Here is a 26204-nt window from a genome sequence, read left to right as displayed (position 1 = left end):
CATAAATAACTAAGTCTTTAGTTAACAAAAATTCATTACCAATAATCAGCATTTCAGGGGACAGGCCCACAAAGGGTACAGCTTTTGCATTCATTCTTTGATTATTTTACTTATTTTATCTTGTTTTGCTTTTATGTTCCTCCTTCTTGATCCCATTATCTGTATTCACTGAGATGATAAGATTGCTTGACCTCTCAAAGACCAAAAATCGGTTTATGCATCAGATCATCAACAGTGAAACTACCAAATCCTTGGCCTTAATCACAGACCTCAGTCCCTATCTAGTTCATCCATACCCATGAGCCAGTAAGATCACCAGAGACAGTACTCTCAGCTGCTGATATAGCAGATAGCAAAGAACAGGCAAGCCAATAAGGAGGATGCAAAAGATATGATAGTTTTGCAGTCTTATAGAGCAAAAAGCCAATTAGCTCTGAGGAATTCCTAAAAGAGTCATCATACCATGTAAAAATAGTTCTGCAGGCTCTGGGAGAAGAGAATACCAAGGCCTCAAAGGACATCAGTGCAGTCAAGTCATACCACATTCATGGTGTACTAAGCAGAATGCATACTGCACACAGTTCAGTGTTTGGAAGGAGAAGTCACTGTGATACAGTGGCAAGGTAAGCCACAATACAGCAAAATATTGTAGCTCAGTGGCTCTCAACAGGAGGTTATTTTGCACTCCAGAAGACATTTAGCAATGCCTGGAGATGTTATAACTACTGGTGTGGGGGGTGCTACTGACATCTAGTGGATCAAGGCCAGGGGTGTGCTAAACACCCAACAATGCACAGGACCTCTCCTGCTCTTGGCAAAGAATTATCTGCTCTAGAGTCAGATTGTTGTAGACTATACAGTGAAGTTTCCATAAGCAGCAGGATAGTGCTTCTTGTATCACAGAAGCCATCCTGTAATAATAATTTCAATTTTTTATGGGAAGGATGATGATACAATGAGTATTCACCATATCATTCTGTTCACTTTTGAAATACTTTATAATAATGAAGAATGAGAAGATCAAAGGGCAGTCATATTTCTGAATCTCCGTGAAATGGCAAAAGGTTTTTATGAGATGTCATTGAAACTGAATGGTATATATTTTCTAGTGGGTGATTTTAGAATTTCAAAATCAGATAGAACATTAGGAGACTAAATATAGCTGATGAAAAACGACCATAAACAATGTAGCATTTCCCCAGAATTTATACAGCCTATCCCCTGAAGAGTTTTACAATGCAAATGAACCTAGTACATTTGGCAAAACTTACCCAATTTAGAAGCTTTTAGTTCTAAAGTTCATATGTTAATATATGTGTGGTAGGATTTCTTCATTTGGTTTGCCTGTGTTTTCTAAATTTTCTGCCAAAGATGTAGTTTTAAAACCTTTTTATTTTGAAAAGTTCCACAAATAGAACAGAGAACCCCTGTTTGTCCTTCCCCACATTCCTAAAATGTTAATATTTTACATTTCCTTAATCATTTTTTTCTGAAACATTTTAGAGAACGTTGCAACAGAATGCCCAATTATCTCTGAATATTTCAGTGGGTATTTTCTTAAACAATGACTTTCTCTCACATAACCATAGTACAAGTATTACAATAAATTAACATTGATACAATGTTATTACTTAACCTGCAGAGTCAAATGTAGCAATTGTCACAATAATGCTCCTTTTTAGCGTAAGAAAATGTTTTTCTGGTTGGAGATCAGTTGTCACTTCTGTAGTTTCCATTAATCTGGAAGAGTTTCTCAATCTGTCTTTAGTGACCTTGACGATTTTGAATAGTGCAAGACGGTAATTTTGTAGACCATCCCTCAGGGTAGATTTGTCTGATATTTCCTCATGATTAAATTCAGGTTATGTGAATTTTTGGCATGACGAATACTATAAAGTTAGTTTTTCTTATCACTTATCAGGAAGCGCATGATGCCCATTTATCTAGTTTTGGGGGATGCTTATTTTCTTCCGCAGATGAAACGGTGTCCTTGTTTTCTCACTGTAAAGTTTCTATTTCGTCCTTTGAAATAGTATCTGATCGGAAGATAATTTGTAGCGAGTAATGTAAACAAGTTGTTTCTCAAGGTACTTGCGCCCCCTAGTTTTGCCTAAGGTTACAATGACACGGGAGACACAGTAGGGCGTCAGCACTGGTGGCTACAAGTGTTTCCTAGGGCCGCTTTCTTTTCCTTGCTAGATTGTATCCCCTGTATTAGCACGTTTGACACACAGTAAATGGCTACTTCTTTCCCGAGTAACTTAGCAGTTAGCAAGGTGTATTGTAATTGATTTGCTTATAGGTTTGTCTTTCCCACAGACTGTGAGCTCATTGAGGGTAGGTATCATGGTTTATTGCTTTTTTATTCCAGGGTCTAGTATACATTAGGTGTTTGAAAAATACATGTTTGAATTAGTAGCCTGGAGTAGATACTACGGAAGAAAATAAGGGCTACGAGTCGGCCTTAGAGATGGCACTTTTCCTGTTCTGAAGGGAAGCGAGGGCAAGGGTGGCGCAGGGCGCGGCCAGCGACGTCACTCTGCGATGGGACCCACGGGTCTGGGGCACCTCGTAGGCAGCAGGGCCTCGGGCTTCGCCGGGGTGGGGAGGATTGTAGGGCGCGAAATCAAAAGTGAACTCGCAGCTCCCGGCATTCCCAGTGGGCGGTGCTCCCCTTTGACCCTTCACTCGCGTGCTACACATCCGGGCCTTTGCTACTAGTGAGAGGAAGATGGCGGCCGCAACTGTGGTGGTTCCCGTAGAGTGGATAAAGAACTGGGAGAAATCAGGGAGAGGCGAATTGTGAGTGTCCGGGCTGGAGGCGGGCGTACGGCCGGGCTGGGCCTGGGTGTCAGCTGCGCTCTCACTTGTGAGGGGAGGTTGGGGGGACGATGTGCCCCCTCCCCCATCCGGGCGGCGGGTGTGGATGGTTGGCTAGGAGTTTCGAACTCGGGGAGGAGAGATGCTGTTACCGCCGCCGACCTCCTTCCTTCCCTGGCCTCCCCGAAATCCCTGCTGCCAGCCGTAGCCCACCTTCCTTTAGCCTTTTAACAGAGCTCCTGTTTCGTCTCTGCGGGTCCCCGCGGTCCTGCTCGGTCTCTTTTTGTCCCCCTCTTCGTTTGAGCTCACTTGGCTCCTTTCTCTTTACGGGGCCGCACCGGGTGGGTTCGGACTTTCCATCTCTGTCCCATTTCTTTACTGTGCACCCGTTCGACTCCGCAGTTTGGAGCCCGGCGCCTCCTCTGCCCGAAGTCGGAGGAGGGCGAACCATCCCGGACTCCCTCCCCTCCGCCCGCCGTGGCGAAGCCCGGGGCGTCGCGAAGAGCCCTGCTTGGCACCTCTCGTCTTCCCGGGGAGCGGTCTCTCGGATTGTCCCGGCCTCGCGCGGTGCTGCTGGCCATGGGAGAAGTGTAGCAGGGATTGCCGCTTTCCCCGAAGATCTACCGGCATTTCTTTGCTTCGTCTTTTCACCTTAGAGCCCTTTCGGGTTGGACTCAACTTTAATTAAATGTTTCCTAAACCCCATTTTGTCCTGGGACTTCAACTAATTTTGGCAACTCTCCAAGGTTCTCGAAGTACCTAGAATAACGCGTTTCCTTTAGTCATAAAACTTCCCCCCCCCGTAATACAGAAAACAGTAACTTGCCATACCCACTGCCTAAAATTTCAGCGCTCTCAGAAAAAAAAAATGTTTAGGTAGCAAAACCCCAGATTTAAAAGAAACAACTTATTTCTAATTTACTTTGAATCGCTTTATTAGAGAATGCCCTATCCCGTATGAGTTAACTTGTTAGCCATTTTTAACTATCGCCCCCTCCCCCCTCCGGTCCCGCCCGTGCCCGCGCGCCCGCGCGCCCGCGCGCCCCAGGTAGTTTACGGTTGCTGGTGCGGAAGATAACGAATCTTTCGGACATCGTTACTTAGAACGAAACGCGGGGAATGCGTTGCGAGATCTGGCGCTTGTAATGTTGCCTGCCTATATGGCCTCCCCACCTCCCTCCCGCCTAACTCGCGCTACTTTGCGAAGTCTTAACAGTGAGCTCTAGAATTGGATTGCCTGGGTAAGCGGCCGTCTTAGCTACTTACCTAGCCCAGTGACCTTGGTTAAGTTCCTTAACCACTTTGACAGTTTCCCCTTGAGTAAACTGGGAATAAGGATTGCTGTGAAGACTAATGCCTGTAAAGCACTTGGCTTGTAATAAGTGCTCAAGTGAAAGCTATTAAAAATAATATTCCAATCTTCAGATACTTAAACTTCCTGGACAGCTCTTGCACTTTAAGTTTGTACCACCCAGCTTAGCAATTAGTTGGTCTCTGACTCTTTCAGGTGTACTCTGATACTCTAACGAATTAAGAGACTCTTGAAGAGAGGGGACTGCCTCATTTATTTTGTTCTACTCCCCTGCCTCTTCCCACCCCCCAGCCTTTCTAGTATTTACTTAGAGTGCTTATTGGCTTATTAACTGACAGAGAAGTCTGTTTGATAAATATTCATTTTTAACTGGAACATTTTCCAAATCCTTGTACTGATAGTTAACAAATACCAGTTATGTCCCTCATGTGCACGGAAGGCAACATGGAAAATTACCAAACCATCCTCATCTATATGAGATTAAAATCAACCCCCAAAACTGATAAATCAGCTCACTGTTTACTTTTAAAGCCAACTTAGTTATTTAGGGCTGTCATTTTTGTAGATTGTTCAGCTTCCTCCTTCCAGCTGTTTTTGACAGTTTTACTGTTGTGCCTCCCACATTGGAATGAGTGGTTTTAGGGCTAGGAGATGAAATTCTACTTGGCTTATGACTGGCAGTCGTTGGAGAAAAACAACGTGATGTAGGTCAAAATACCTAGTCAAAATGGTGTTTTGGATTCACTTTTATGTTTGCCATCCATCATAGTTACTGTGTTTGAAGAGCTGCTTCAAAATTAGGACTTATATGTATATAGTTATCACATGGCTTGTGGAATGTAGTTTGAATTACAGTAGATCCAAATCAAAATAGTTTTATAATTGTATTGTCACATGAAGAGAATTTAAAGTTGCTATTTGTGGGACGAAATGAAATCTTTTATTAGTCAAACACATCACCATCTAGTTCTTAGTCTTCATTTGACCTCTTTGCCCTCTTTGAAAACTTTGTTGCATATAGCCTAATGCTAAAGATAGATATTAGCATTTTAATTTTATTAGAACAAATGGTGGTGTAACTATATTACAAAAATTCCTTTCCTTTGAGGACATGGTTCCATAATGTGGTTAGTATGTCTGCTTTACACACAGAAGGTCCTGGGTTCATGCCCCAGTGGAGCCACAGTCCATGGTCTGTCTACTCCATGCCACCCTGAACAACCTCGATGTCTTGGAAGCTAAGCAGGGTCGGACCTGGTTAGTACTTGGATGGGAGACCACCTAGGAAGACCAGGTGCTGTAGGCATAAATAATAATAAATAATAAAAAAAAGTTTCTTTCCTTTGAAAACAGAGCCTCTTAAACTAGCAACTGGAAACATTTAAAATGAAGGTAATGTGCCACCAAATTATTAATGAATACATTTATAGATTTGGCTTTTAGAATATAACCAATATTTAAAATTATATCTTGGGTTGATATTTCCTTTTTAACAAGATAAATTAGCAGGTGAGCTATAACTTGACAAGAAATTACTCCCCCTCCCTTTTTTAAAAATGCATGATGTATTTCGTGAAGTTCATTTCTTGTCTGTCACTTCTTAGCAGTATAAGTTGTATTCTGGGAGTTATAGTCAACTTCAGCGTAATAGTGTTAAAGCAACACATGAAATGTATGGGGCATTTTATAACTTTAAGAGAGGGCAAATTCTTAATTGTGCCTCGTGAAGAGCAACTGTCTATTAAGATGGAAAGTCTTGGCTTTGAGGTACAAGTTTTGTTAGGAAGTTAATGAGGAGAAAAACCTATTTTGCTTATCCGAGTGGTCCATCACATACCTAGCTAGCCTGTTCTATCCAGAGATAACTGCTTATGTTTTTAATGGTAAATTATAGAACTCTTAAAATAATTTTTCCAGGAAATATCAAAAGGACAAAGAAGGACCACCAAAACATAATTATTAAATGTCCTATCTAATAACAGATTTATTCTTACAAGTTTCACATCTAAATACAAATATTTTCAAATTCCGCAACCTATACAAGATATAGATTTAATCACTTTAATTTTGGAATTAGAGTTTTAGTTTCTTGATGATTTCATATTAGTATAGGACTTGCCATGATTAACCTAATAAACTTGCATGTATTAGTAGATTCAATGGAGAATTCTGTTTTTAGTAGAAATCATTAACACAGCTCAGCATTTCTTTGTGTTTCAGGCAACCTTTTGTAGGATTTATATTCTAATCTCAACCTGAAGGTGTTAACCTCATGTCAATACTTTAATTTTGAAATACTTATATTTGTTGAGTATCATCTATTTGTCTGAAGAACTTAATTCTTTTTCTTTTAAAAATTTACATATCAATTAGAAATTTTTAGGTCTTATTATTGGTGGTTATAATAAAGATTTAAAATTTAATTGCCAAATGTTTTGGTTGCCATTCTTTTTATTCTGCCACTACTAAATTATTTTACACATTCTAGAACTTATCTGAGTACCTTTGGATATTCATTGAATGTTATCTGATCTGAGTTTTTTAGAGGGAAGTAGGAAGGAGGAGTTTGGCAAATAATCATTCTAAGAAATTTTAGTTTTGGTAGTTGAATTTTTTTCTTCAAAAGGTGTTCTAAATTCAGCTGAGACTTTATCTGAAACCTTCATGTCTTAGTTTTCATTTGGCATTTATTTTCTCATTTCAATCTGTATTCATGAATTAAATATAAGTCTTGATCTGTTTTCTTGGTAAGAAAAATGCATTCTTCAGAAATTGTAGCAATACCAGGAGATTTTCTAGACTACTACTTTCTTTGTTTTTAGGAAAATTAAATTATTCAGTGATTAAATATTAAGGTAGAGTGAGTGCTATTAATACAATTGTGTTTTTTTAACATTTCCTGTTACCTTTCCTTGTAAATGCATGTTTTCATTTTCATAAATGCATGTTTCAAGATAAAACTACATGTCCCAGTATTCATTTCTGTGGGTTATGTCTTCTAACACTAGAATAGAGGTAGCACTTTGTTTAACCAAATTTAGTCTTTTTTTGTTATTTGTTTTTAATAATTAATTGAAGCATGGATTGACATGGGTATTTTGTATGTGAAGCCAACTTTGAGATATTAACCATAATCGAGTAGTTCAAGCTTGTGCTGTTTCCTTTTCTACTGCAAAATGGGAATGAGTAAAGTAGTAGTCACAAAATACTTAAGTCCTTGATAGAACTTAGGCATTTTATTCAATTTAAGTTCTATTGATCTTCGACAGAAAGTAAATTCCATCTTTGTTCTCAGGGATCCAAGACAGCATTTCTACAATAGCACCAAACTGTTCTAAAAGTGGAAAAATGGTAAACTCAATTTGGAGGTGATGAAGGGACTAAAATAGTCATTTGAATTTGGACTTAGACACAATACTTGGTTATTTTTTAAGCCACATTAAAATGGGCAACTGTTGGCGGTTTTGTTTTTTCCCTAATCATTTAGTACAGTGGGCCCCAGCCGTTTTGGCACCAGGAACCAGTGCTCCTATGAGAATCTAATGCTCCGATCTGAGGTGGAGCTGAGGCTGTGATGCTAGCGCTGGGGAGTGGCTACAAATACCAATGAAACTTTGCTCACTTACCTGCCCCACTGCTCACCTCCTGCTGTGTGGCCCAGTTCCTAACAGGCTACTGTACTAGTCTGTGGCCCTGGGGTTTGGGGACTCCTGATGTAGTAGAATACTAAAACTGTTAATAGGTGTAGTAAGACATGCAGCATGCAGAATCAAAATTGTTTCTTTAAGGATATTTCATGATCTGTTAATGGATTACTTGGGGAGAAGAGCACATATACGTCTGCTGATTGGAGGAAATTTCTTAGCAATTGTTTTTAGTTTCCTCCTACAAGTAAAGAACTGTTTATGCTAGAGAAATGAAAGTATATATTATGCAAGTGAATTATTGAAATAACCCCTCAGTGATTCCTTACACAAGTTAAGCAGATCTTTGAGATGCTAATTAATAGTTCATGATGACATTATCATTTGCATCCTAGTGATGGAATTATATTTCAGTTATTTCTTAAACTTATGTAACAATGACTGTACCATTAGATTAGGTAGGATTTGGAACACTGACATTTCCCCCTCTTCGCTGAAGGATTATCATAAATGACATGTGCATTAAGCTTATTAAAACAAGTAGAAAATGAAGTTACTGACATTGCGAATAAGTACAGACATTTACCATAAGAGACAATAGTTGGCCTTGCTTTTTAGTAGACTGGGTACAAAGGGAAAGATGAGTTACTTGATTCCATTGCATTCTGTCAAAGACACATTTCCTGCTACTAGTTCTGAAGGTAATTGAACCAGTGGGGACAGTGAGAACTGCAAGGGGGAATTGTTTTGACACTTTATAGCAAATATTCAAGCAATCTTAATACACTTTCTTACATACTTTATAGAAAGGAGCTAGATTGCAGACATTCTTAGGTTATGTTTTCTGATGCTAATCTGAAGCAGATGATATTTCTGTGTTGCCTGTTGGAAGGAAGATTGATTTTGTTTTCTGGACACACTTGTGGTAGGTTTAACATATTTTGAGAAATTAGAAGGTTAACCACTGTTCTCAATGCATTGGAAGGTCTGTCTAGTTCTCCAGGGAAGTAGTTGAAAGTACTTGGGGTCAAACTTAAATCAGTTTATTTTACCATTCCTAAAGTACTCTCTGAATTCTTTTAAAAATAGGAGTTGGTTAAAAACTAATAACTATATGAGATTTTCATACTATGCAGATTTAATTCAGTAATTGTTTTCCATTGGCAAGGCCTTTTTATTTGGTTTTTAAAAAAATTTTGTGAGACCTACAAGTGAGATGTTGACCAGGAAAAGTTTATTGACTTTTAACAACCTTACACTGCTCGTCCTGATGATGGAGTATTGAAATAATCAAAAGACAGAGAAGTGAGCTTCAAGACTTGGATAATTCACGAAGTAGATAATCTCTTCGAATGATTGTAATATGGCATCATATTTCACCTTAGGTGTGATATATAAGCATATTCCATAAGTCTTAAAATTAATTTATTGACTGTGGAAAAAGGATTGCTAGACATAAGAGTAAGAAACATCTGCATTCATTGTTTCTTTTTTTTGTTAGAGCCTTGTACAACTTGTAATAAGATTATTTCTTTTCCTAAATTATGAAATTAAAAAAAATACAGAAAGGTGCATAAAACCTAAATGTAGAGCTTAAAGAATCTCCAAGATGCACACCCATGTAACTCTCACCTAGGTCAAGACCACATAACCTCCTTTGCTGATTGCAACTTCATTACTTCTCCTGAGGTAGCCATTATCCTGATATTTATGTTTTTTTTCTTCCTTGCTTTTATTTTCAGTTTTGCTATTCAATAAGTTTAAGTTTGTTTTTCTTAGACTTTATATAAATGGAATCAGAGGAGGTGTATTCTATTGCATCTGGCTGCTTTTGCTCAACATTTTGTCTTTAGGATCCATTCATGTTTTTGCAAGTATTTGTGGTTTTTTGATTTTCATAATTACAAGATGCTCCATTGTATAACAGTTCCACAATTTGTTGATTTCTTATGCTATTGATGAACAAATTTGTTGTTTTGAGTTTTTTGCTATTACCAACTACACCAGTAGAAACATTTTTAAAAAATATTTTTTATTTTTCAATTATGGTTGGCATACAATATTATATGAGATTCAGATGTACAACATAGTGATTAGTCATTTCTATAACTTATAAAGTGATTACCTCGATAAATCTAGTACCCATCTGACATCATACAGTTATTACAATATTTTGACTATATTCTTTATGCTGTACTTTACATGCCCATGACTATTTTGTAACTACCAATTTGTACTTCTTAATCCCCTCTTCTTTTTCACCTACTCCCCAAACCCCCTCCCATCTGGCAACCCTCAAAATGTTCTCTGTATATGTGAGTTTGTTTTGTTTATTTTGTTCATTAGATTCCACATGTTAGTGAAATTGTATGGCATTTGTGTTTTCCTGTCCGATTTATTCCACTCAGCACAATACCCTCTAGGTCCATCCATGTTTTTGCAGATGATAAAATTTAATTCATTCATTTATTTTTATGGCTGAGTAATATTCCTTTGTGTATATGTACCATCTCTTGATCCATTCATCCATTGATGGACATCCAGGTCGTCTCCATAATCTTGGCTATTATACCTGCTGCAGTGAACATATGGATGCACATGTCTCTTTAAAATAGTGTTTTGGGTTTGTTGGGATAAATACCCAGAAATGGGATTACTGCATCCTTCTTTGTCTCTTGTTTTAACCCATTTCTTATTTAGAAAAAAAAAGTGCATCGCACTGCCAGCATTAATTTTACATAAACACGCTCTTGGAGGCTAAAGCAAATCTGACTGATTTTCAATGTGAAAATAAATATAAAATTTGTTTTTGGAGTTATTTCTAAACAGAACTTGTATCTAGTTCTAATGTAACAAATGTATATGATGATCAGTATTTAATACTTTTTTTATGTGGTAAATTTCAAAGTACATAACACAAAGCATAACATCTAGGATTTGAGATTTTCTACAATCGAGAATTACTATATTTTGTAAATGGAAATACTACTGCGAAAAACAATGCTATAAATAGCATAATCTCATTTATTTCCGAAGACTCTTGATATACTAGAGTGATGCAAAAATAATAATAAAAGTGAGATATTTTGTGGCAAACTTTGGAGGTAAGGTTAGGACTGTAATCTGTGAGTTATTTCAGGGTAAACACTGCAGCTGCAAGAACTGTCAGTGAGTATTCTTGAAGCAAATGTGACATGGGTTAAAGTCTGTTTTGTCTGGTGTAAGTATTGCTATCCCAGATTTTTTTTTCATTTGCATTTTCATGAAATATCTTTTTCCATCCCTTTGCTTTCGGTCTGTCTTTTGATCTGAAGTGAGTTTCTTGTAGGCAGCTTATGTAAGAGTCTTATCCATTCAACCACCCTATCTTTTGATTGGAGCATTTAATTCTTTTCATTTCAACTAGTTGATATGAGGTTGTTGCCATTTTATTATTCATATTTTTGATACATTTTGTTCGTAAAGAATTCTCTCTAACATTTTCTGTAATACTGGCTTGGTGGTGATGAACTCCTTTAGCTTTTTCTTTTCTGGGACGCTCCTTATCTGTCCTTCAATTCTAAATGATAGTTTAGAATAATCTTGGTTGTAGGTTTTCGCTTTTCAGTGATTTGAATATTTTGTGCCAATCCCTTTTGGCCTGCAAAGCTTCTATTGAGAAATCAGTTGACAGTCTTATGGGAGCTCCCTTGTAGGTAACTGCTTTTCTCTTGCTGTTTTTAAGATTCTCTTTGTCTTTAACCTTTGGCATTTTAATTATGTTGTGTCTTTGTGTGGGCATGTTTTGGCTCATCTTGTTTGGGACTGTGCTTCCTGGGCTTGTATGTCTCTTTCCTTAGCCAGATTGGGGAACTTTTCTGCCATGATTTCTTTAAATAGTTTTTTAATTCCTCTTTTTCATTTTTATGTTTTCTATCACTTTGTTAAAGTTCTCACTGAGTTCCTCTACTCTTTCCCTAAGTTCATTGAGCATCCTTATCACCAATGTTTTGACTGTAAAACCCCAAGAAAAAAAAAACTAGGATTGTGGCAATAATTTCCTGGATATGACACCAAAAGCATAGGTGACAGTAGCAGAATCAGATAACTGGGACATCAAACTAAAAACTGTGTGCTCCTCAAAGGAAACAACAGACTGGAAAGGCAACCTACAGAATTGGAAGAAAATATTTGCAAACTGTATATCTGTATGTGTGACAAATATACTTTGGTTAGCATTTCCACTCATAATGGTGATTTTTGATGAGCAGAAGTTATTCACTTTAGTCAAATTTATCATTCTTTTGCATTATGATTAGGACTTTTGTGTTTAAGTAGTCTTTCTCCATTTCAAGGTTAATGAACTTGTCCTTTGATTTTCTGGAAACATTATTTTGCTTTTCGTTTTTAAGTCTTACCTAACTGGAGTTGATATTTTATGTATGCTGTGAAGGTAGGGGTTGCAAAATATTGTTGTGGTTGATGTATAATGAAGAAAATCCAGCCTCACACAGATAATAGTTGGCAGAGGGAGAATTTTAATAGTTTTTTCAGATAATTGCAGATATTCTTCTTTGATATCATGTCGGAATTTGTCAAGTGTTAGTTTCTTAATAACGTGTTGCAATGGCAAATCCAAAACCACATCAGTGATTTTTTGTAATTCGTTAAATTAAAACCTATTTGCCTCTTACTTGGAATCTTTTACCCATGCATTATTTTGCAACATCATGCAGCTCTTCCGGATATTGACACAATACATTGTATAATATCAAAAACCATGTTGCTTAGTACCATCACTTATGAATTTGGAACTAGTTAAATCCATGGTAGCAAATACAAGTTTTCCAAAATTCTAATTTTTGTTTGAAACCTTACATTTTATCATTGGTAACAAATTCTTAGTTGTTGTTGTTGTTTTAAGCGACTGGCTCACTTGGTTCATTTTTGAGAAAGATGCCTGCCAAAGATACAAGTCTGAATAACCAGTTTGTCAGTTCTTTCAAGTTAAGATGGTGTTCTGTGAAAAAGCAGCTATTTCAGGTCACAATTCGAATAATTGCATAAGTGATATTCCTTGAGACAACCATAGTATTTTGGTATGTGGCATAAATGCTTCTGTGTACTTTTCATTTTGTCACATAGAATATGAAAAATACATGTTCAAAAAAACTAGAGTTTAATAAAATTAATAATTTTTACTACTTTACCTAGGATATTTTCTTTATTGTAGCTAAAAACACATAGCATGAGATCAACCTTAAAAATTTTAAGTGAACAGTATATCAGTAATAAGTACAATGCTGTACAATGATCTCTAGAACTTTTTTTTATCTTGTACGACTGAAATTTTATACTCATTGGACAGTAGCACCCCATTTCTCTTTCCACCTAGCCCCTTAACCATCAAGATTCTACTTTAGATACCTCATATAAGTGGAATCATGCAGTATTTATCTTTCTGTGACTGACTTATTCGCTAAGCATACTGTCTTCAGGGTTCATCCATGTTGCAGTATATGACACAATTTCCTTTTATGACTGGACAGTATTCCATTGTGTGTATATAACACATTTTCTTTCTACATTCATCTATGGATGCATATTTGGGTCTTTTCTACCTCTTGACTATTGTGAATAATACTGCAATGAACGTGAGAGTGCAAATACTTCTTTGAGATCCTGATTTCCATTCTTATGAATAAATGCTCAGAAGTGGGATTGCTAGATCATATGTATTTGGTGTAACTTCCAAACTGTTTTTCATAGCAGCTGCACCATTTTATGTTCCTACCAACAGAGCACAGGGGTTCCAGTTTCTTCACATCTTTCCCTACACATGTTAGTTTTTAAAAGAATTATGATTTTTAAAGCAGTTTTAGTTTCACAGAAAAATTGAGCAGAAGGTACAGAGATTTCCCATTTGCCCCCTACCTTCACACATGTGTAGCCTTCCCCATTATCAAAATTACCTATCAGAGTAGTACATTTGTTAACAGTTGATGAACCTACATGACTCATCATAATCACCCAAAGTTTATAGTGTACCTTTAGCTTTGATCTTAGTGTTGTACATTCTCTGAGTTTGGACAGATGTATAATAATGTGCAGCCATCGTTATACTAACACAGTATTTTCACTGCCCTAAAAATCTTTTGTGCTCTACATATTCATCCTTCCTCCTACCCCCAATCCCTGGCAACCACTGATCTTTTTACTGTCTCCAGTTCTGCCTTTTCCAAAATGTCATGTACTTGGAAACATACACCATGTGGCCTTTTTCAGATTGGCTTCTTTCACTTAGTAATATGCATTTAAGTTTCCTCTATCTCTTTTCATGGCTCAATAGTTTTTTTTTTTTGTTCAGTGCTGCACAGTATTCCATTGTGTGGATGTGCCACTGTTTAACCATTCATTTATTGAAGGATGTATTGGTTACTTCCAAATTTTGGGAATTACAAATAAAGCTACTCTAAACAGTTGTGTGCAGGTTTTTGTGTGTGGAAATGTTTTCACTCCTTTGGATAAATACGACGGAGTGGGATTGTAAGAAGAAAATTTTAACTACAATATGTTTAGTTTTGTAAGAAACTACCAAACTGTGTTCCAATGAATGATAGCTCCTATTGTGCCATATCCTCACCAGCATTTACTGTTGGCAGTATTCCAGATTTTGGTTATTCTAATAGGTGTGTGGTGGTATCTCATTGTTTTAATTTGCATTTCCTTGGTATAGATGTGGAACATCTTTTCCTATGCTTGTTTGCCATCTGTATGTCTTCTTCAATGAAATGTTTGTTAAGGTCTTTTGCTCATTTTTAAATTGAGTTGTTTTCTATTGTTGAGTGTTATGAGTTCTTGTATGTTTTGGATAACAATCCTTACCTGGTGTCTTTTTTTTTTTTTTTTTGGTAATGGCTTCCTTACAAGTGTGGAGTGATACCTCATTGTGGTTTCAATTTGCATTTCTCTGATAACAAGTGATGTTGAACATCTTTTCATATACCTATTGGCCATTTGTATTTAGAGAAATGTCTATTCAAGTCCTTTGCCTAGTTTTAAATGAGTTTTTTTTTCTTTTTGCTATTGAGTTGTAGATATTCCTTATAAATTTTGGATATTAACCCCTTATCAGATATATGGTTCGCAAATATTTTCTTCCAATTCTGTAGGTTGCCTTTCCAGCCTATTATTTCCTTTGCGGAACACATCGTTTTTAGTTTGATGTCCCAGCTGTCTGATTTTGCTATTGTCACCTATGCTTTTGGTGTCATATCCAGGAAATTATTGCCATGATCAATGTCATGAAGCTTTCCTCCTAGTTTTTTTTTTCTTGGGGTTTTACAGTTTTAGGTCTTATGTTTATGTACTTAATTCATTTTGAGTTCAAATTTGTGTTATGGTATAAGTGTCCAGTTTCATTCTTTTGCATATGGCTGTCCTGTTTAACCTGTCTAGTGAATTTTTCAGTTCAGTTATTACCTTCTTTAGTTCTAAATTTTTAAATATATTTTCCATCTTTTTGCTGAAATTCTCATTTTGTTCATGCATCAGTTTCCTGAGCTTATTGAGCATCTTTATGATGGTTAATTTAAAATTCTTTGTGAGATAATTCATGTGCCTCTTATTCTATTCCTTTAATTGGGTAATTTTCTCTGTTTCTTTGTGTTCCTTGTACTTTTGTGTTGGTATCATTGCATTTGGAAAACACTCTTCTCTCCCAGTCTTTATGGACTGGCTTAGTACATGGAAAGGCCTTTACTAATCATTTTGGTTACAGATTCTGGCTACCTCTCAAACCTTTTCTCTAGATGTGTCTTCTCTAGACTTAGATGTATTGATTCCAGATTAGAGGGATTCTCCAGTTTCTTTTTTTTTTTTTTCAGAAGCGTGTACTCTTTTACATCCTCTGATGTCCATCTGTCGTATCACATCAACTAGCTCTTTTTTGTTTATAGTGGTGCCTAAGCAGCTAGAGTACACCAGGAACTGTCAGCACTCTAGGTCAGGCTAGTCTCTTAGGAAGTTCCCCCGAAAGCTGGAATGTGAGACACACTCCAGTCTTCTTTCCCTCCTGGAGGAGAGGTTTCTTAGCTCTGTTGGTCTTTGCTGTATTTTGGGTTTTCTGGATTTGCAGCTCACCACCCAGCTCTTTTTGTTTGTTTGTTTTCAGCAGACCCTAAGCACCTAGAGTATACCAGATTCTGTCTGTGCTCCAAGATGCTTGAGAAAGAAACTAGACCCTCAGGCAGTGCCTATCCCACCCATCCTCCCTGGAGTCAGAAAGTTAGATGTACAGTTCAGTTTTCTCTTTTTCTCTCCAGGAAGAATTTGGGAGCTTAGAATTTCCTTCCAATTGTGTGGTGCTGTGCCATTAGGAGGGATCATGGTGAAAGGGTGTTATGAATTTTCCTACCCACTTTGATGCAGCTGGTTTAGTGCTCACCCAGGGTGTTTCTATGGGAGGATGGAAGGCCTGGGGCTTCCTATGCTGCCATCTTGCTGATGTCACTCCTGTCAAAGACATTCTTAAATGAAACTGGCTTTTGTTTTTGAACAGTCATGAAAAATATAATGTAACTGCTTGGTGACATCTTATATGACATTGGCTTTATTCTTTCCTTCAATTTCTTGATTATGAGAATTAAGTGGGTCAGTTTGGTGCTACTGCCTTGATACATGCTAAGGTGCCATTTGTCTTCCTTTGCTTTTGAACTATTAGTGCAAATGTCAGTACAGCGAAAAAAGGTAAATGAAAACTTAGTATTATTACAAACATATTTCTGATGTTGCAGAACTCCAGAAAATGTCTTGGGGATCAAGGGTTTGTGAACCATACTATCAGAATTGCTGCTTTATCAAATTGTAATAGTTCCCCTTTATTCCTCTTTTTCGAAGAGTCTTTTTTTAAAAATGCAGTAATGACTATTGAATGTTGTCAAATGTTTTATACATCCAATTGAACTATAGTGGGATTTTAAAAAGTCAGTTTAATCTGGTGAATTAATTTGAACCAACTTCGCATATTTGAGTTAAACCCACATTAATCTTGATGTGTTCTAATATTTTCCATTTATATATTTAATATTGCACATGTTTAAATACCACAAGACACTATTATTATTATTATTATTATTATTATTATTCAGTTAATAGTCATTTAGAATTACCCATATACTTAATACTTTTTTTTTCTGTCATTTCTGGCTGCAGATTCTATTTAGGGATCATGTTACTATTGCCTAAAGAATTTCCTTAAGCTTTTCTTTTAGTGTGTGAACTCAGTTATTGTTTGAAGTTCAGTCCTTATTTTGCTCTTTTTTGGAACTCTTTTTTTTGGGGGGGTATAGAATTTTAGGTTGTCAGGGACTTTTTAAACCCCTTTAAATGTATCTTTTAGCTCTTTCTGGTACTCGATGTTCTTGTTGAGAAGTTATTAAGATAATACTCTTTCTTAGTTGTTTAAAAGATTTTTGTTTTTGGTTTTCTGTAGCTTTACTATAATGTGCCCAGATGTGGATTTCACTTCAGTTCTGAAAAACTGAATTCTTGACTACTATTTCTTCAACTATTGCTTTCATCCCATTCTTTCACTTTTCTGGAATTCCAGTTAAGCATACCTGTTTTCACTGTAGCCTGTATATCTAGTCTTCTTTGCTATATTTAAATTAATCTAATGAAGTATTCAAAATACGAGGTTTTTTTCAATTTTTTTGAAAAAAATTCAATTTTTGCATTTAAACTTTTATTATTGGACGAGAAAGTAGAATAGTATAATACACCCAATGAAATCATTAACCAGCTTCAATAGTTGTCAATTGTTGGCCAATCCTGTTTCATCTATAACCTCACCTATTTCCCATTGTATTGAAGCAAATATCATGTTATCTGTAAATATTTCTGTATCTCTTAAGGATGGAATATAAAATATTCCAATTGACTCATAAAAGTTAATTTTTAAAATACTTGTTTGAAACAGAATCCAAGTAAGGATCCACACATTGATATATCTCTCATGATTGATATATGTTACGCATTTTTTACTCTGAGGATCCCTCATCATTTATTTTTCATAGCAATATATTTGTCGAAGATACTAGGTCATTGTCCTATGAGTGGGTGGTGTATTCTTCCATTAGGATCAGGAAGCACATAATGTTTGATTGTCTATTGTAATATGAACAGTTATCGATAGATGCCTGGATCTTTCAGTATATTAGGAATCTTAAAATGGTGATGCTGTAATTCTGTCATTCTTTATTAGCTGAAATACCTCAATACAGAGACGTTTCTTATCAACTGTTGGTTCATATATGAAGGCAAAATAAGTGCTTGATTTTTTATTTTACCAGTTTCAAAATAATGAATCGATTTACTAGCATTTTCCAGTTCTGACAAATTAGGGTTTTTAAGTTTGTTTTATTCTCATTTTGGTTAAACATCTGATACATTTCCAAGTATTTTTAGTTGATGTAATTTGCTTTGTAAAGATCATCTGTTAGGATTTGAAATTAATGAAGACTGTTTCTGCTTTATTCTAGTTTGCATTTATGCCGGATCCTCAGTGAAAATAAAAGCCATGATAGTTCAACCTATAGAGGTAAGACTTAAAAGTATCATAGCTATTATTTTTTTGGCTTGGCCAATATTAACAAATATCTTGTTTTCCATCAAATTGTTATGAACAAAAACAAAAAGTATAAATAGTTCACATTATATGAAACTTTTATATGAACATATTATAATTAAGACTATACATTTTTTGTATAAGGATGTCATTTGACCCTTATAATAGTCATAATATTGCTTGGCTTTTATAATTGCGACATAGTATATTTAAATTTCAGCAGTTGCTAGCTATATTAAAAAATTACAGAGGGTACTTATCAATCATAAACAGTAGAGAAAACTAAGCATGGAAAGAAAAAACTATTTTAATCTTATTTACACTGGGAAATTTCCAGAAACTAAGGCTCAGTGTTTTTACTAAAGGTGGTTATGTTTAGGTGGCATCTGGGGATCTTGTTAAAGGCAGTTGTCATGGAAAACATTAAAAGCAAAAGAGTTGTTTACTGCAATCACAAATATGGTTTAAGTAAAATATAATTAAAAACAGGTTATAAATTTCTAGTTATTTTAATTTTGAAAGCTGTTACTATTTAACATTCGTTAATTTAAAATTAGGCATATAGATTTAGAAAAGGGGGGCAAAACCAAAAATTATTATATTTAGTAAGTTTAAAGCATTTAAAGCTTTCACTGTGTGTAGAACCCGTAACTTTTTTTTTCAATCTGGAAAAAATAATTCATAACCAGTATTCTATTTTAAACCAAAAATGATTAGATAAAATTCATTGTAATTATTTAAATTACACCTTTGTGAATAGTATATTAAAAACAGAATGTTTTTCTATAGATAAATTTACTTTTGTCTTACCAAAAATTAAATATTAATATGAGAGCATATACTTTTAAAAGAAGATTTGGTGTTTTGAGTGGAAAGCAGTTTTTGATGAATGAGCCATTTTTTTTCTGTCATTTGGATAAGACCTGAGTCCTCAATATTCCAATTGTTCTGCTTATAAAATTGCGTGACCAATCATAAAGATTTTTGAGGTTGGTATAATGTCTTCTTTTTTGAATAAGTCAGTTGACTGCCAGAAGTGTAAGAAAATAAAAATAAAAGACTCCTTTTTAAAAGCACTTGGAAACATAATTTTTTTCCCCATGTTTAAAACAAGTTTTTAACTTTTCAGTTAACTGATCTTGTTTGGGATTGAAACCTTAAGTGGATAAGAGAAAGAATTCTCAGAAAATTATAAATAGCACAACACAGACTGATTGATTACTCTTTTAGTTTTAAATGAGGGCTATGCGAATCATTAATAACAATCACATTGCGCAGTTGTTCTGATTCACCCATAAAACCAAAAGTAGTTATGAGTATGGATGGTCTCATTGCCTGAATTGCTGGTGCTCTCTTTGGCTTGCCCTTGCCTGCTTCCTCAACACATACACTCAGACCGATATTTGCCAACAGTCAAGCTTTGGTTTGAGAGCCCCAGTTGGTAGTCCATGCAGGAAAGGTAATGTTTCTTCAGAATTTCCTTTGTTCTAAGGGGGATTGAGTTTGGGTAGTATTCCCTCTGCCCTTTCCCCTTCGTCCCTTCCCTTGAATTGATTTCATTGCAGGCAGGCAATTTCCTTTTCACACACACTTCACCTTGTTCTTTTTATAAATCGCTTCCCTTAGTAAAATAACATTGTAACGATGGCTGATAAACAAGAGTAGTCCTAATGATATTCAAGGTAACCAAGAACTGGTGTCTTCAGTGTTCACATCCAACAATGACCATGTAAGAATCTCCAGAAGTCCCTTTTGTGACTATTCTTAAAACTGCTTTTTCGGAAATGTTAGCATTAAAATAAAATCTTTTTTTTTGTGTGTGTATAATTATAAGCTTTGTAAGTTTTCCTCCTCATTGTAAATGTAATTTTTTTCAACTTTAGTATAGATTTTACAGGATTTTGTGGGGCTAGTCTATTTTTATAGATAAAATACAGTAGGAGTTCCTAACCACTTAAATGGACATTTAAATAACGTGTGAATTGGGGACTATTTTTGCTACTTTGTAGATTACCTTGCAATGTTTTTATGTTACTTAGTATCAGCAAAATGATCTGGGCCACTTGTTCTCTATTTTAATCTCCTTCTGTGATTAAGATTAGAATTCCCTCAGCCCCTGTGAGCCCATATTCTTATGGGAATTTAGTTTATGTTCAGCTGTTTTGTCTTAAGAGTGATTGCTTTAAAAAATCTTAGTTTTATCTAGATGACTTTGAGTATTATTTGTTGTAAAAGAATTTTATTAACAGAAATCAAAAGCATGGTATTGACTCCGTATTTCTACCATACTAACAAGTGGGAAGTTTTTCCTTTGCATTTTAGCTTTTATATAATTTATTATAAGCATAAGAAGGCATATTTGTGAAAAAAGGTAGAATATAGATAATAAAAGGTAAATATATTTAAATCTTCATAAGGAATTAGGATAATCCTGCTATATTTCTTCAAATAATAGACAAATTTATTTCATTGTAAAATATTATTTTCATCAAAGAGGGATTGATATAAATTTTGACTTCTATTATGTTCCTTTTTTGTGACTAGTAGTCAAATCAAGGGAGAAGATTTTTAAATATATTTTTTTACTTGCTATTTTTCCCTGAAAGATTTTTGATTCCTCTCAAAAGGAGATTATAAATTGACTTTATTTTACATTAGTATTTTAAGACATTTGTTTTCCTACTTTTAATGAGAGGAAGGAAGTAAAGTTTTTAATGTATGGAGCTAAAGAAAAAGATGGCTAGAAGGAGGTGTTCACCTGACTGTTAATTCCAGCCCACCTCCCCACAAAAAAAATTCCTTCCCTAGGAGAGGAGGCTATGCTAATTAATAGTGAATGAGACTACTTGTGGTCGATGGTTCTCATAGAACTGCCGTTTTATGTATATATGTACATATGTAATTATTTTAGTTTGAGTTCTGATAGAAACATAGAGGAGAAAAGAGATTTCGATTTGGAGAATTCTTTGACAGTAGGATATGGATAAAACATGATTTTATATTTACTGCTATTCCTTACCTGTTGTCAATGTAACCCTGGATTGAATTGACTATAATTTGAATATATTTAGAAAAACATGTACAATATGCTGGTGAGAGGAATGGTCAGTTTATATCAAGTTGCTAGAGTTCTGTGTAGTCATTGAAAATAATTTTGGAGACTGGTAGCATGCGAAAATGCATTTAAAAAAGTAGGGGAATCAGAATACCAAATGATGTATGTTATGAATGCAAACATATAAAATATATAGAAGTATAAAAGAAGATTGGAAGGAAATGCTCAAACATTAGTTACATTGTAGTAGTGGAGTCAAGGTTAACTTTTGTTTTTGTATTGTCTTTTTGTGAAAATGAAAGGAAAAAAACCTGCTAAAGTAAAGCATTGGAATTTTTTTTTATGTTATTGATGTTTATAATAATTTCAAGAAGTAGGAAATAATATAGGTCTTCCCCAGAGGGTCTACCTTTCATGCTCAATAGACTGTGTCCTTATATTCTTTCTTTTCTGTTCAACAGATTTCCAGCAAGCTCTCTATGAGCTTTCATACCATGTCATTAAAGGAAATCTAAAGCATGAACAGGCATCTAATGTTCTTAATGACATTAGCGTAAGTATATAAATATATGTGTATATGTTTTTTTAATTTAATAATTGTTACATATTTCTTTTTGCCTTAGATACAAAAATCTTTGAAGCGTATACCTTGTATTTCATTTTATTCAAAATTATAGTAGTTAATGTCTTAAGGAAATATTGGTAAGCCATTGTTGCTAAACAGAAATGAAGATATTTTAATCTTTTTATCTGGTTGTAAGTAAAGCAGAAAATGTTAGATAAGCTGGGAAGGCGAAGTCTTTATCGTAATAAAGTCAAGGTGTAGTTAATTTAAAATGCTACTATAAAAAATAATTTGGCTGGACTATTTTTCTACCAATATAACATATCAGGGCATTTTCTTTTGTTTTTGATTATGTTTAGAAATTAAATATATTTTTTAAGTTGAGTATTGAATCATTTTAAATTGAGATCGTATAGCTCTAATGTTTATTCGATGCCAATATGTGTTTTTTGGTTGTTTTAGAAAATGTTAACTGTATTTTTTCTTAACCTTTAAGTGATTATTCTGCTTCACTCTTTTATTGGAGAATTTAAGTTAAATTCAAACCAGATACTCTTCATTGTTGTTTGGTATTTGAATTGAAAGATGAGCTCTCAGATTTTAAGGGTGTTAAGGGTGTTTTTGGTAAACCAGTAGTTAAGTTTGAGTTTTTACAAGTGGTATATTCTATTATCATTAGGCTGGATTTTAAACTTGTATAAATAAAATTATCTGCCCAGTTGCGAACAGCTTTCATAATAAATATTACTGATGTAGGACCTGGAGTTTCTTCATATTAGTACAAATTTCCTTTGTGCTGTTTTAAGGTTCTGTAGCCTCCTTCTGTTAGGGTTGCTAATTTCCTGAAGATAGTCCTAAAGAACTTCTATGTTTAACTGTTGTGATCCCCCCCACCACCTGTGGCCATATATTTGAGCAGTAGGTGTTTAATATGGGTTTCTTTTTTATCCCTAAACTGTCTGTATCTGATAACGGCAGCATTAGTCATGTCGAAGTAGCCTGTTTCTTAAACAACTAATATTCCATGCTTGAAAACTCTTGTCTTACTCTGATTTTCTGATTTCTGATTTTCAAATATCCTGAGTACTTGCATTCGAGTAGACATAGCCAAAGTTCATAGTCCTTAAGAAACTTGAGACTGAAGTCTAGTCCACAATTAAGATTATTTAATTCTGTAAATTGGACATCGATGTAGGGTTTAATGTTATGTAATCTGATTCTAGTACTTTCCCATTTATTGAACATGAATAGTCCAAATGAACTTAACGTGTATTTGGTTTTTACTTACCTTCCACTTTCCTTGGAGTCCTCAGTGATATAGTCATATATTTCTGCAGCTGGATTGTCCTTGTCATGGCTTTCTCATAGTCCCATATTTCACTATCCCATACTTAACCCACATAAGCATTTCTCTAACAGATTCCAGTTTGTTCTTTAGTATTTAAATTTCTTTCCTTTAGTATTAAATTTATTTTCTTTAAAAATAGTGCCAGCAAACCAACAGAAAATGGCTCTAAAATTGGGGATGGGATTGGGATATGCTGAAGTTTTCATGCAGAAAGAGGGGAGAATTTTGAGTCAGTTTCCAAAGGCATCATCAGTCCTTAAGGAAAATAAAGATAGATTTTTGCCAATTATTTTCATCTTTAGATTTAGAGAATCTTGAATTATGGAACAACATCTCGTAATTGTTTTTGTATTTTTTAGATTTCTGTTCTTCTGATACCACTGTAATTTTTGCATAGATTGGTTCAGCGTTGAGTTGAGCATGAGCACAACATTTAAAGTTTTGGATGAAAAATATACCATTTTAACAGTTTTGCCTTATGTAGGTACTCAACATTCCAGTGGTTTCTAACATGTAACTTCATTGGAAAAATGTTATTCTTTTTTGCTCTTAATATTTCCTGAGGTGCTTATTTAGGTTTTTATTTTTTTAATCAAGTTATTTTGTGGTAGACATTTAAACCTTTTTTCAACTGTTTTCTGCCTTTAAAAATTTTCTGTGTTATGAAACTTGAAGAATTTTATCTGTGGTATTGGGGTTTTGTTAGTTTTAAAGTTTTATTGGAAAATGTTATTCTGAAGCCATATTTGCTGGTATAGTATTCTAGTATTTATTATGAATAATTATATTTTTAAAATTAGGAATTTCGTGAGGATATGCCTTCCATTCTTGCTGATGTATTCTGCATATTAGGTAGGTATTAAGCCTTTATTTCACCTGTATCAAGTGCTATTTGGTAAATTAATGTAATGTGTTAAAATGTTTCCTTTTAAACTAAGGATTTTACATTACAAATGTACAAATGTTTCTACAAATCTAGAATATATTGTTTTTGTACTTTATAGAGAATATAGTATTATAAGTCAACTGAGTATAATCACTTATAAACTAGCTTGTAGTTTTTATAATTCAAATAGTTTGAGTTTTTTCAGAATGTATCTTTATATAAAATTGAGCTAAATTAAGTCATTTCAAGTAAAGAAGCCAAGTTTTCTGAAGTTAATCTGAATTATTCAGATTTTAGTAACCACATAATTAATCTTATTCAATGCAGGTTATCAATGAATGTCAGAATCTCCAACTTAGGACACTCAAGAGATATTTACTATTTTATCTTTTGATTATTCTTAATTTTAGAAAGAGCACGAAGAGCCAAAGTTATCAAAAGTACTTTTGTTTTGAGGATGAGAAACCAGCTTTGGAAATAACAACTTCTCTATTTGTCCAGAGTAAATAAGAATTCATGCAAGATAAAAAAAGGAATATTTCTTTGACTTAGAGCAAAAGGTAGTGTCCCTCCATGGGAAGCATGGATTTTTAAAAAAAATAATGTATATTAAAAATTTCTTTAATTTTAGATCTGATATGTTAAAATAACTTTGAGCGCTGTTTCCCCCATCAGTCTTATGCTTTCTATAACTTTGGTCTAATAGAAAACATTACCAGACATAGTATTCACTTTAAAATAAGACTTAACCTCAGAGTTTGTCAAGCTGAAATGAATTATTTTAGCTCATTAATCTTAATTCCTAGAATTAGACAAGTTACTTAAATAGATTAGTTACTTAAATATATTACTGAGAGTCTGGAATTTGATCTCAAAAAATATAAATGCCTGGTGCTTGATCTTTTAGGATGTTTAAGATTTTATAATAGCAGTAATTATCCAGTACAGGCCAAATGTATGTGGACTGTGAGAGAGAAATGAAAAGAGCAGACCATCATTGATAGGGTGACCATATATCCCAGTCTTGTGTTTTTTTTTTCCCCCTGGCATAATGATTAGTCGTGTTTTCTTTCAATCTTAAAAGTATCCTGGTTTGGATGATAAAGTATATGTTCATGTTGTCTATTGGATTGATTAATTTATGCCGCCGCCGACAACAACAACAAAAACCCTTTAATATTAATTTTTAATGAAGGCACTACAGATATTACATTGTTACAAATAAATAAATATAACAAACGTTTCAATTAAAAAGATTATTTTTCCTATAAATTTGTAAGACTGAAATCATTTGTAGGTAACATTTTATGGAAGCTGTTATTCCTCGATAGTGTCAGGAGTATATTTTATGTCTTTTTTTGGGTAATCATTAATTATCAGCTTACTAGTAAGTTCTAGTACTTTCTTTATTAACTTATTAGGATATATTTCCCTTCATAGTTACTTAGTAATATGAATTATCGTTACAAGTCATTGCTTTTTATTAGTAACATGAATTCATGAAGATGATGTTTGGTTGCTCTTGGGAAATTTCTTTTAGCCTATCCAGTCCATTTTTACAAGCAAGATTAGGACGGCAGACTTGGAAAGAGAATTTCCCTCACCTGCCCCCTCACTCACCCACCCCCACCCTTGGCAGAAAAAAAAAAGATCCAAGGGTGACCCCAGATCAAGGTAGGGGAATAGGAGTAAGAACACTGAGCTGTTTCTAATAACAACAATGATGATGGTAATGATGAAAATAGTAATAATAATGTAGGTGCCATTTTTGGAGCACCTTCTATTTCTAGGCATCATGTTAAACATTTAATTTCATTTCATTCCTTACAGCAGCTTGTGTAAGGTAGGTGTATGGATCAGACAATCAAAGCTCAGAGAAGTGATTTTTTTTAAGGCCAAATAGCCAGTAAGGCAGGGTTTAAACCTGGGTCTCTTTGGTTCCAGAGCCCACGATCTTTTTACTACATC

General features: G+C 34.7%; 1 protein-coding gene across 11 annotated transcripts in view; it reads left to right on the top strand.

Moving 5' to 3' along the window:
• The first annotated feature begins 2649 nt into the window (after window positions 1–2649).
• The window catches only part of THOC2 (THO complex 2), a 100095-nt gene continuing 76540 nt past the window's right edge, over window positions 2650–26204 (top strand). For 3 of the 11 annotated variants that reach the window (XM_016119933.2, XM_016119931.2, XM_016119936.2), the window contains exons 1-4: window positions 2652–2802; window positions 18297–18355; window positions 21899–21990; window positions 24151–24202. In XM_016119933.2, the coding sequence (XP_015975419.2) occupies window positions 2732–2802; window positions 18297–18355; window positions 21899–21990; window positions 24151–24202 (274 nt within the window). In that variant the 5' untranslated portion in view covers window positions 2652–2731. Of the gene's footprint in view, window positions 2803–18296; window positions 18356–21898; window positions 21991–24150; window positions 24203–26204 lie in introns of all 11 variants that reach the window. The other 8 variants (XM_016119929.2, XM_016119928.2, XM_016119934.2 and 5 more) reach the window with 5 other exon arrangements.

Source organism: Rousettus aegyptiacus, unplaced genomic scaffold (genome assembly GCF_014176215.1).
Source record: "Rousettus aegyptiacus isolate mRouAeg1 unplaced genomic scaffold, mRouAeg1.p scaffold_m13_p_9, whole genome shotgun sequence".
Lineage (NCBI taxonomy): Eukaryota > Metazoa > Chordata > Mammalia > Chiroptera > Pteropodidae > Rousettus > Rousettus aegyptiacus.
The sequence above is the reverse complement of the archived record's forward strand: the minus strand, read 5'-3'. Positions and strand labels throughout refer to the sequence as shown.